Here is a 12,252-nt window from a genome sequence, read left to right as displayed (position 1 = left end):
CACTCAGGCTATAATTTTTCATACTAAGTGCATTGAAATCTCGGCTTATTAAATTTTCACAAAAATATTTCCATTAAAAAAGGAATGATAACCAGAATCATAACAAAAATCTACTATATACTTTACAAATGGTTTTCTTTATTTAACCCCTAAATTCTAAGTCATGGTATTCGTGGGTGGCTTAATAAATCTTAATAAACATAGAATAAACCACAGATGTAGATAAAACATAGAATATTATCTTATTTTAATAAGACATTAATATAATGGTAGATTATTTTACTTTCATATCACCTATATTAATTAAGTGCTTTTCAAATGTACATGAAACTAAGGTAAAATATAGTAAGATGCTGTTAAAATGCAATTTCCTTATGTAATGTATTTTAAAATATCTTCCCATAATATTTAGTTCCCAATCAAAGGTGTTCTAATGGTTCACAATAATCTTTGAAACCATTAAAAAGTTTTTTTTTTTATTTACTTCAACAGGCTCCTTCAGTGAAGACTAAATCCAAAAGGAAATATTTGGAGAAAACATTGAACTTCACTCAGATAGAATTCCCAGAGTTACTCAATCAGGTTATTTAGAACAATAAAATAATAAATTTTTATGGTAACAAACTCCAAGATTTGATTGACTTTGAAGTAAGTAGACACCTTTTATCATAACATTTCAGAAACACTGTCAAAATAGTATATTTTTGTAACTACTGAAGTGTTATTATATTTAAAGCTCAGAAGCAATTTTATTTGGTGTTTAATACCTTGTTGTTTTCGTGGATCATAAATCTGAAGCCCAAATAGGGGTGGTCTTTCTCGCCTCAGTAATGTCACCACATTCGTTATCAAATCTAGTTGAAAAATGGAACCATTCATATAATCAGTCCAGAACACATAATTCCCGTGATGTGACAGTCCGAAAGGATGGTTCAGCTCTTTCCCACTGTAAACAACCTGTAAAATATAAACACATTGTGAAAGTTCAGAACTGACCTTTAGAAACATAACAAGTACTTAGAGTGGTTTTCAAATAAATATAACATATAGTGATCCAACTAATAGCTTAACTCACATTTTCTTTCAGTATGTTTGAAAAATAGATGTCACAGGGTGGGCATGTTTTTCTGTTTCTAGAACTTGTTATTTGAAGGAGACCATTTATATTTCATTCATTTAAATTCTCTCATATTAGGCTTTACACATATGGTCAAGAAATGAAAATGTTAAAATGACTTTGTCTGACACTCTTCCCTGTGTCTTTACTTTGCAATATTACAGATTCACATCCTGGGATAGAAATTGACCTGAGTAATTAGTGTCATTGTGTATATTGCAATATTGCTCATCCAATAGCCAAGGGATACAAGGTGATATTAAGACATTGGGAGTGAAAGGGATCTTTCTATTTTAATTGAGCAAATGCAAATTGAAGAAATGTAGGAGATGACAAGGAAAAAGGTAAATATTATAATTTTGAACATAGAAACACGAATAGTAAATAGATAAACTAGGTTAGTAGGCTAATTTCAATTCTGGTTATCTTGATGTATTCTTTACATTCCAGTTTTATATTTTTGTTGTTTAAATAGAGCGATCATGTGATAGGTCCTGTTTCACTTGAAGGGTTGTAGGGAGAGAAAAAAAGGAATAATACCTCCAATAATGATAATACTTTTTCAGCTTTTGCCATTTATAAAATGGATTGTATACAATATGAAAAAGCATATTATATTCACTTCATTTAATATTAGAGAATTGAGGAAGTTATCGAAATAATGTAGGGTTAGCAATCCAAATTTTGCTTTTTTCTGAATTCTTCAAAATAAATTTTCATATCGTGAATAATTGAGACAGTTTCTTATTTATTTTCTCACCTCAATCTAAGCTAAAACATGGGCCATTGAAATGTTATGTCTACTATGTACACGTCAACATCTTCAAAGAAATCATAAATATTTATTTAGTATCTGTTAAGTATGTGACAGTTTAAATGGCGATAAATTTTACTCATTTGGAGAAAAATATTTAAAGCACTGTTAGAGCGAGTCAATGACTGAAGTAGTCTTAACTGATCAGTATACTATTTATTTCTCAAACAGAATTCATAATGAATGGGCTTAGCCAATTGTGCAGTCTTCCTTTCCAAAAAGGAAGAAAGGAAGTGTAGTATCAAAGACAGCATTTTGATAAATTTAAATATTCCACTTTTCCATTATTTAACTAGACAGTTGAAGTTAGTTTATAATGTTATACATGCGTAGGGAATTATAAGGTAAAATACAGAGGTGATGATGTTCTCTCAACATTGCCTCTGCCACACAGTCAATGACATCCTCAATTTACCCCTGAATTTCAGAATCATTTTGCAATGATTCTTCCAAAAAAAGGCAAGAGGAAGTTTATATCTATTCATACCAACAAGCTTGAAGTTCAGTTTATTCTTGTGTTTCCATTTTAATGGCATGAAGTCCTTTATTTTAAAGGAAATGCATTATAATTAAGTTTTCATAATCTATAGGCTAAATTTCAGCTGCAAAATTTGAAGATATTTGAATAGAGTAGGGTTGCTTGGTCAGAGCAAACTCATCAAGAATGTAGAATTGCTGAATTTTAAAGCAGCTCTGATACCCTGAGAGCTTCTTTGAAAAAACTCACAAATCCTGGCACACCCCGGTGAGCGGGCCTGCTCTCCCAGAGGCAAATGCCAGCTGCACTGCGCTGCTCAGCCTCCTCCAGCCACCCCACCGAGACTGCTGGCAGCCACCTCCGAGCAGTAAAATAAACTTGAAAGTATTTTTAACACAGCACAACAAGGCTCTGTGAAAATGCAGAAGCCTGCGGATTAAAACCAGCAGCATTTGTCTTTTACCTTCCTGTGAGTTCCATTCAAAAACACCTTTTCAATATGATCATAATAGGCATCACACCAGTATAAGGTGCTGGTGTGAAAGTCCAGAGTTAAACCGTTTGGCCACAGCATCTTTGAAGTCACAAAAATCTGCCGATTGAAGCCATCCATCCAGGCCTTCTCGATCCTTCCCACGCTGTCGTCTATCTCATCTTCCTCCCAGTCTGTCCAATACATCCAACTACGACATTACAAACAAGAGCGTACACGTTATTTAAACCAGCCTCTGTACAGAGGGCCACTTCCGCAAACTGGGCACCTCCATAATATCTGATTACATTTTTATTTTTCTCCCACTTAAATACATACCTGCCAAAGGGAGCAGGCGGCTGGGAAGTACCAAGGGAAGTAAGGATGTGTTCAGTGGAGCCCATCTTTTGGACACATTACAGAAAACACACTACCACACTTACTGGTCTCAGTGATTAAGCTAACAGTAAGTGCCAGATATTGATTTTCTTTGGTGCTGATAGCAAGTTTGGGAAATGGTTTGTGAGGCATTACTATTTTTAAATATTGTTCATTTTATAAAACATATAATCAACTATGTAATTAAAAAGCCCGTTGACTGGCATGAAAACTCCTTGCATAGTTAATGATCTACCGCAGACTTTATTAAATCTCAGATGAATTATTAGTTTTCAAGACGGGCAATAGGACTGTCTTTGAACTAAAAGGCACAATCATACTGCGATTGTTTGGCCAGGTCTAATTTGTCTTCCTGATGCAAATTACCTGGTCTTTATGGCTGCTTATTATTACCCCAAAACCCACAGAAGATGATTGAGCTGCACATAAGTTTAATAACAGTAGGTTGACTGACCTTAAGATTCTGAGATTTAATTTCTATCTCAAACAAAAGCTTCTGCCTTGAAGAACAAAATCATTCTGTGTCAGCTACAACAGTGGGAGAGGGAATGCTGCCATTCCCTCATGAATAAGGTTAAACTCCCCCACTCATGCTGTTTTAGGGTCGTGCGAAAGTGCTTGAGTTATTAAAGTGTAGGCTTTAATTCAGTCACCTCATAAACAAGTTTGTGAAGGGCCAAAGCTCTCCTAAGCTGCTTACCCTAGGAAGACCCTTATTAGATTCTCTACCTCTCACATTCTGTAGACCCTGAAGAATTTCTGAAGTAAGCTGGTAAACATCTGTATCCATGACTAATAATCCTACAGTGATCTAAACAGGCAGATTTGGGACAATTTAGGCTGAAACACACCATCCAAACATTTCGCCCATGAAGCTTTTAAATTTTTTCTTAACTTCATAATTATGTGGATATGCCTTTTTAGACCTGAGGAAGTTTATTAAGATTAGTGAATTTTATTGAGTCAAAATACATTCTGATCCTAGAAATAAACATGGAAATATTTATTTTATATCCTGTGTGTTTTTTGAGTGGTTTTATTATTGGAGAAAATTAGGAATAAACAAAGGAGTCATTCTGTTTGCTGTAATCCTATATAGTTAGGTATAACTACTCAACTTCAACTATTTAAATCAACTCTGTGAAAGGAAAATGTGCAACTTTTGTCTCCCTATTGATACTTTCATAAAATCTTAAATACAGTTAATCAATGCTCTATTTTTCTTGTTGCTAATTTATAACTTGTTAAAATTGCATTTATCTTTCCCTCTAGCTTTTCTTTTGAACATAGTAACACTTGTGTGTGTGTGTGTCTCTAACCCAAATTGCACATGCATGTGTACACCTATATATGTACAGATAAATGAAGAAAAACGAAGCATGATAACAGATATTCTAAACATACTTTGTATTGTTTTATACTTGAAGAAACATTTTTGTGATAAGATATGTTACTAAGATTCTGTTCAAACAAAATAAAAGAAAAACATTTAAATAAGTGATGCCAATTTGATTGAGACTATATATGCTATCATCATCTACCTATTTCATTATCTGATTGAAAATTATATAGTAAAAGCTTTATAATCACCATCAAATGTGAAGGTTCTTAAGTACGGAAAATAGAAAACATAACCTATAAAATAAGCAGAAACAAATATAAACATTGTTATAGGTGGAACTTGGGGTAGCCATCAAATCAACATAATGTTAAGCTGGCCTTCTGTTAGTACAGCAAGAAAAAAAATGTACCTCTAATTTTCAAGGCCTGTTAAAATGCAAGTTTTTGGTGAAGTTTATTCCTAGCCTTTCTGTCAAAACAGACTCTTTCCTTTGTTTCTTGTGACATCTTTTAGTTTTTTTATCTATTGCATTTATTTCTTGAATTGCATTTAATGGTGCTGCATAACTGATCATTCCAAAAAAGGTAAAAATAATTAAAGGCAGGGATTTTTTTCTTATTTATATGTGTGCTTGTAATACTAAGCTTGGCTTTGCTGATATTAACCATGTCTCTAAATTACACTGTATTATCTGATGGCCAATCCTAGAAATATCTTAATCCTAAGAGTTTCTCTGTAATGGAAGTAAAACAAATTTTATTGTTGAAAAAAATTGATTTTGTTGCTGATATGGTATCTAGCTGTTAACAAGAGGGTGTTATACTATTAGTTGAGATATGGCTGCACAAGATCCTCTTTCGGGGGGAAACGTGAACTGAGCTTTGGACACAGTCGTATGGATGATAGTTTGAGAAGTGAGAACTGGAAATGTAGGTTTCTAAGCTAGTGATACACATTATGAAATATGAAATTATTAGGATGAGGGAGTTCATCTGCAATGATCAGCCGGGGAACAATGCCATCCTAATTGACTCCTCCCGCTTTATCCCCATTTCAACAATCTAATTAGGCCTGCAATCTAAACCTTTCAGTCTCTTCTGTCTGTCCCCACTTTTCTGTTCCTATTACAAATGCTACAGTCTGCCTTTCATCCCTTTTCAAAGGGAACGCCTAATGGGTTGCTTCTCATATACCTGTCACTTGTCTTCCTAAATCATGAATTGAAAGGTATGGCTTTTATCTTCAAACCTTCCAATTACTCTGTTGTCAGCAAAATAAATTCAAACTTTTAATCACAACATTGAAGATTTCTGCTTATGTCTAGCCTCGTCTCCTACTCTGTTCATTCACATTCCACCTGCCGCAGCTTTAATGAGGTCATCTCACCTCAGAACTGACGCTGACTTCCTTTCCTCTCAGTTAGCTGTACTGTCCCTTCAGAGCAGTGACTAATCTTATGACTGCACAGCCCAAGCCCTTGGGACAATTTTGTTAATCTTGGAATCCTGTTCATCCAGTAACACTCAATTCTGTATTAAAAACCTCAGTAATTTCTGAGAATCATGTATGTATTTGTTTTATTTAATAGGTAATTGTGTGTGTGTGCGTGTGTGTATGTGTGTGTGTGTGTGTGTATACACAAGCACACCAGATTATAAACTCCTTCAGGACAATTATTGTCTTACTAATTTATATTGATCTATATGGTAATCAAAAATATATTTTAATGAAAAATAAATGAATCCTTAACTGACTCTATAATTGGTTATGAAGCTTTTGATAAAACACCTCTGACAGAGTAATTTTGTTAACAGGCAATCACAGATTTTCTTCTTCTGTATACAGCTGCAAGTAGATATTATGGTAGAAACAATGTAAATAAATTGTTTTTTGCCTGAAGTTTTGCTTAAAGATACACTGTGTTATTTTAAATGCAGTTTTCTGAGCTAAAGTTTCTTCTTCATTTTAAAAATTGTATTAGGGTCAAACAAACTATTTGAATAATTAAACTTGTATAGTTACATTTCTATTTCTATGTCTTCCATCCATTCTTCACAGTATAGTGAAATTAGTGTTTTCTATATAAACATGATTATATTAATTTCCTATTTTAACACTGAAGACAAAGTACAAAGCTCTCATCCTGGTGGGCAAGGGCCCACCATCCTTTTCAATTGCACCTGCGTCACCTTCCCCCTTGCTATCTGCAATCCAACCCTGCTGTTTTCACTTCAGTTTCTCTGACGCTCAATCCTTGTCCAACTTAATATCCTCAAATGTACCATTTTCTTAATCTGGAACACTCTTTTCCTCACTGTCCATGGCTGATTCCTTCTCTGCAATGAAGTCTCAGATTACCTGATGGCTCCTTAAAGAGGCCTTTCAGCAAACCTATTTAAACAGGCTTCTCCTCTTAGTCTTCACCTTTTTGTCTTCCTCCATCACTTTGGTCTATCTCCTCTCCCTCACCTTGAAGGTAACACAAGATGCTTCAGAAGGTTAAGACTATGCCTATTTTATTAACCATTATATACCTGGTACAAAGTGCTGGGCATAGTATATTTCTAGGGAAAATATATACATATACACACATGTATATATGCACATATGTGTCTGTTTTACAGGTTGGTGCATAAGAGTAGTAGTCTATTTGAAAATCCATAGAATGAAAAAGGTATTAGAGTCATTCTTTGTAACATTAGAGGCAAATAGAGGGTCAGTTATAAGGCAATAATCACTGGGGATGCAGATACTGCCTTAAATAAAAGAAAAAAAAACATGTCAATCAGAATTTCCCCCAAATACTACAAACTATGTAGATGCTATAGGTTTCACATAAAGTTGGATGCCTGCCTATTAGGGTTAGCATTGGAAGAGATTCCTAAATTTGAAGAGAGAGATGGAACTAGTGGCTTCTAAATGTCCTCCCTAATCATATGATTGTATGGCCTCCACGTTTGCATCATCTTCCTGAGCTCACAAAGACCCTTTCACTCTATCAAAAGATATTTTTTCTCTAACAGAATACCGAGAAAGGGGATGCTGTTTTAAGGCACATTTAAAACATCTTGCTTCAAGTAGAATTAGACCGTGTGGAATAAATATTTTTCTCTTAAAATTAATATTGGCTTTGGTTTAAAGGTCAGATAGATGACTTGGTTTAAAAGCCCAGGAATAGAGTAGATAATTACAGAATCTACCCATACAATCACTGATATTACTTTATAATTATGTCTTCCTGAAACACATATAATGAATTCATTCACTGCTTGGGTGTCAGCCTCAGAGGAAGCACCCAAATTATATTTGCAGCTGTTCTCCAGACAAATAATTCTAGAAAAGGTGACCTCAGCCTATAAGGGAGTCATCTGCTTCCTCTTTAATTAAGTCTGTTTTGTATGTTTGTCATAAGATATGAAAAATATTTCTTTGGTGATGCTTTTTTGAAATAGTGAAATGTAAGCCATGGAGGGGGTAAAAAACCACATGTAGCAGTTGTACATGTAAAATATGCAATCTACTCAATTAATTCTGAGATTCTGTTAGGAATTTTCACATTTCTCCGATATTTCTATATGCTCACTATTATATTCAGGTAATAACTCTGAATAAACATCAAAGGGGAATATATTCCCAGGAATTGCACAAAATATTCCACGCTAAAACGAATAGTGCACACTATAAAATGATGTCACGGTATGGAAACTATAGTTATGTCTAAAATTATATGATTACCAATCTAGGCTATTAAAAAAGTGGCAGAGTATAGTGGCTATGAATAAAGTCTTGGAGACAAGCGGCTGGGGTTTAAATCTACCCAATCTCTCAATAATTAAACAGTCTTTTGAAGATCAGTTACCAATTTCTCCTTTGTCAAACAAGGATGAGGTTGGCAACTATTTCCAAGGATTGTTGTGAGGACTGCGGAACGGGAGCACAGTGACCCATTTAGCAAAATGACTGGCCCACACATCAAGTGCACAAAAAACTTGGCTATTTTTGAATACGTTACATTTCAATAGCCTTTAAAAAGTTAAATTGCTTGATTCTCTGATTATTGCTCTAGGTGTCAGGCTGTCTAAAATGGAGAATTATGGTGCTTGTCTGAATAAATCAAGTAAATATATCCTTCATACAAATGATCTGTTTATTTCAGCTCAATGTATTTTTGACATATTTATTTAGCACATTCTCTAGGGGAGCAAATCACTAAATAAGTAACTTTTTCCAATCAGACCATGCATGTGTGATTTCACATGTGAATTTAAAAAACAAACAAATGTATTTAATATAATTTCCTTACATAAAGCTAATAAAGATCTCATACCCATTAACAGGATCCACCACAATCCCTCTGGGGTGGGACATCTCTCCCTCCAGAAGGGTCTTCCGACTCTGAGCGGCCTTCTCCAGCCTGGCCACGTTTATGGTCTTCCTGGAGCCATCGTTTGTCCAGTAAAGGTTATGTCCAATCCAGTCCACAGCAATGCCCTCCACATTGTCCAGGTCTGCAAACAGCAAGAACAAGAACAAGAAAGGAACACATTTCTCAATAGTGTTCACTGCTTATGTTCTGCTTCATAAAAAGTTTAATTAAAAAAGAAATGATTTCTTCATAGTGTGATTTGTGTAGATGTTATCATTCAATAGAATATTGTTCAATTTTATTTTGAATGCTATTGTGCTTTTTTAAAAACTGTATGTTCTTTACATTTATTTCTTTAAAATTGTTTGATGCTGACATTATTGCAGAGTCCCCCTTTGCCCACCTCCTCCCTTGGTCTTCACCAAATTACAGTCCGTGTTCATGGAGTATGAATATATGTTCGTTAGTTAATCCTTTCACCTTCATTATCCAGTCCCCTCCCACCCAGCTTCCCTCGGGTACCAGACAATTTGTTCCATGTATCTATACTTCTATTAAAGGACACCATTGCAGCTTCTATAAGATATAGGCAGTAATAACCCAAAGTAATATTATAAATATATAATCTTACAAATTCACCTAATGAATACACTTCACAGAAAGGGAAACTCTAACACCCTGAAAGTGAAGGTTTATAATCTATTATCACATAAGAGGTGTAGAACTGAGATAAAATTCCAAGTCAGATCATCTCCAATGTAGAGATCTTTAAAAATGCACCGCTCCCATGGTGGGTCCTGTCCTTACTTTTTGCCATTTTGTAAACTACCCTCCAAACTCTCTACAGCACAGTAATCGTAGTTCCATTCCTCTATATCAGTGGTTCTCAACCTGTGGGTCGCGACCCCTTTGGGGGTGGAACGACTCTTTCACAGGGGTTGCCTAAGACCATCGGAAAACACATATATAATTACATATTGTTTTGTGATTAATCACTATGCTTTAATTATGTTCAATTTGTAACCGTGAAATTGGGGGTCACCACAACATGAGGAACTGTATGAAAGGGTCGCGGCATTAGGAAGGTTGAGAACCACTGCGTATTGCATGAGAAATTATTGTGAACTCCTTCTTTTCTTTCAAAACCAGGGAAGCCTCTTCTTCCTGCATATGAGATAAGGAACTGCAACTTACTGGACAAAGCAAGAGGTAGTGCATTGGAGACAGCGCTTGCATTCGCACACTATATGGCATGTATTGCCTCATATGCAGATGTAATACCGATTTGATATTCTTTTTAAAAAATATTTTATATATTATATATTTTAGAGGGGAAGGGAGAGTGAGAGAGAGATAGAAACATCAGTGAGGAGAGAGAGTTGTTCATCAGCTGCCTCCAGCATGCCCCACATTGGGGATGGAGCTGCAACTCAGGCATGTGCCCTGATTTGGAATCAAATCGTGACCCCTGGGTTCATAGGTCGATGCTCAATCATTGAGCCATGCTGGCTAGGCACTATCATAATATTCTTTAATTGCACAACCTTTCTGACCTTGTAAAAAAAAGAAAATTTTCTTTTGTAACCTTTCCTGCTAATCAGTATGTGCCCTGACTCAAAATGACTAATACAACATGTGATCTGATCTAACTGAAAATCTCATTATAGTGACTCAGATATGTTCTCAATTTCACGAAGCTATCTGCTTCATTACCACCCAGTATGAGTAATTTCCACAGGTTAACTATGTCTATGCTTTAAAAAAGTTTAATTTTATCTTTACTTTATTGACAATTTTATGAGCACTATGGCATAATGGAAAGATATAGTAGTTGGGTTTTTTTGTTGTTTTTTTGTTTTTGTTTTTTTTTTTTCTATTTGTCATAGTGTATGGCTGATTTTTATCTTGTTAGTTGGTTTTCAAAAATTGTACTACATTTGAATTATACTCCAGCATGGAAACTTCCTTCCTCAATAACCTTCTTATTTTTAAAATATTTCCTTTTGACCTCTGACTGTTACATTTTTTCATATTAAGCAGTTTCAATATTATCTGGATTGAAATTTTGTTTCTGACACTTGGGTAAGCAACTTAGTCACTTTGATTCTTAAATTATCCATTTGTAAAGTGAAGATTCTTTTTTTTTAATATATTTTATTTATTTTTTACAGAGAGGAAGGGAGAGAGATAGAGAGTTAGAAACATCGATGGGAGAGAAACATTGATCAGCCACCTCCTGCACATCTCCCACTGGGGAAGTGCCCGCCACCCAGGTACATCCCCTTGACCAGAATCGAACCTGGGACCTTTCAGTCAGCAGGCCGATGCTCTATCCACTGAGCCAAACCGGTTTTGGCAAGTGAAGTGAAGGTTCTTAAAGTATCCATTAGCACCTATGCTGTAGTGTGATAACAAAGTGTAAATTAGCTACTGCATGTAAAACAGCATACTGCCTGGAATATTGTAAATTCTCAATATATGTTTTTTATTAATTTATCAGGTAAAATATTTGATATTAATCCCGGATCTTTTCCTTCTGAGTGCTACTTGATAGAAATATACTTTATGGTTTTTTTGTTTTGTTTTTTTTTAATGATTATTCAATACTATTTTCTGGAATTTTGACTAGTGACTAACTTTAACTAGAAATTGTATATCCAGAGTCAGTTGTGAATAAATAGTAAGAGGGGGATTGCACTGAATTCCAAAAAGCAGAATCTGAGTGGACTGTGCCTTAATTGGGTTGTTTGAGTTGTCTTTGAAAAACAAGCGTCTGAACAGGATAAAGTAGTAGATAGAATCCAAGTTCTGGGATCACACAGCCCAGGTTCTGCCACTCACTACACTATTTCTCTAACTGAGAGAGTTCCTTAGCCTTTCATTCTCCAACTTCCTGATATTTAAAATGGGTGCAATGTTTCCTTACTAGGCCAAGGAAATACATGACTATTCAAATACAAGAAAGGCATTTGATAAAGAGAAACTTGCTTAGAGTAGATTTCTTCCATACCTTTGGGTAGAGCTCAAGTATTCTACATTCCAAAATTAATAGTACTGTTTTGAGGATTAAATAAATTAATATATGTGAAATTATTAAAATAGGTTTCACATAATAAATATTATATAAATGTTGCAATTATATCATTATTAGAATAACCTTCCCTTTAGCTACCTATCTAATCTGTTAAAATAGCAGTGAAGCAATTAGCCTAGAATATTTTCTAATGTTGCTATTTTTATGTCTGTTTTGTTTGCTTTTTTTCT

At 34.7% G+C, this 12,252-nt stretch overlaps 1 protein-coding gene across 2 annotated transcripts in view; it reads right to left on the bottom strand.

Moving 5' to 3' along the window:
• The window catches only part of LRP1B (LDL receptor related protein 1B), a 1,698,272-nt gene that overhangs the window by 707,052 nt on the left and 978,968 nt on the right, over positions 1 to 12,252 (bottom strand). For both annotated transcript variants that reach the window (XM_081095916.1, XM_081095917.1), the window contains exons 12-14: positions 8,950 to 9,130; positions 2,873 to 3,092; positions 768 to 957 (exon numbers count right to left, since the gene is read on the bottom strand). In XM_081095916.1, the coding sequence (XP_080952042.1) occupies positions 768 to 957; positions 2,873 to 3,092; positions 8,950 to 9,130 (591 nt within the window). The remainder of the gene's footprint in view (positions 1 to 767; positions 958 to 2,872; positions 3,093 to 8,949; positions 9,131 to 12,252) is intronic.

This window comes from Myotis nattereri (genome assembly GCF_964212035.1).
Source record: "Myotis nattereri genome assembly, chromosome: 7".
NCBI classification, from domain to species: Eukaryota; Metazoa; Chordata; class Mammalia; order Chiroptera; family Vespertilionidae; genus Myotis; species Myotis nattereri.
The sequence above is the reverse complement of the archived record's forward strand: the minus strand, read 5'-3'. Positions and strand labels throughout refer to the sequence as shown.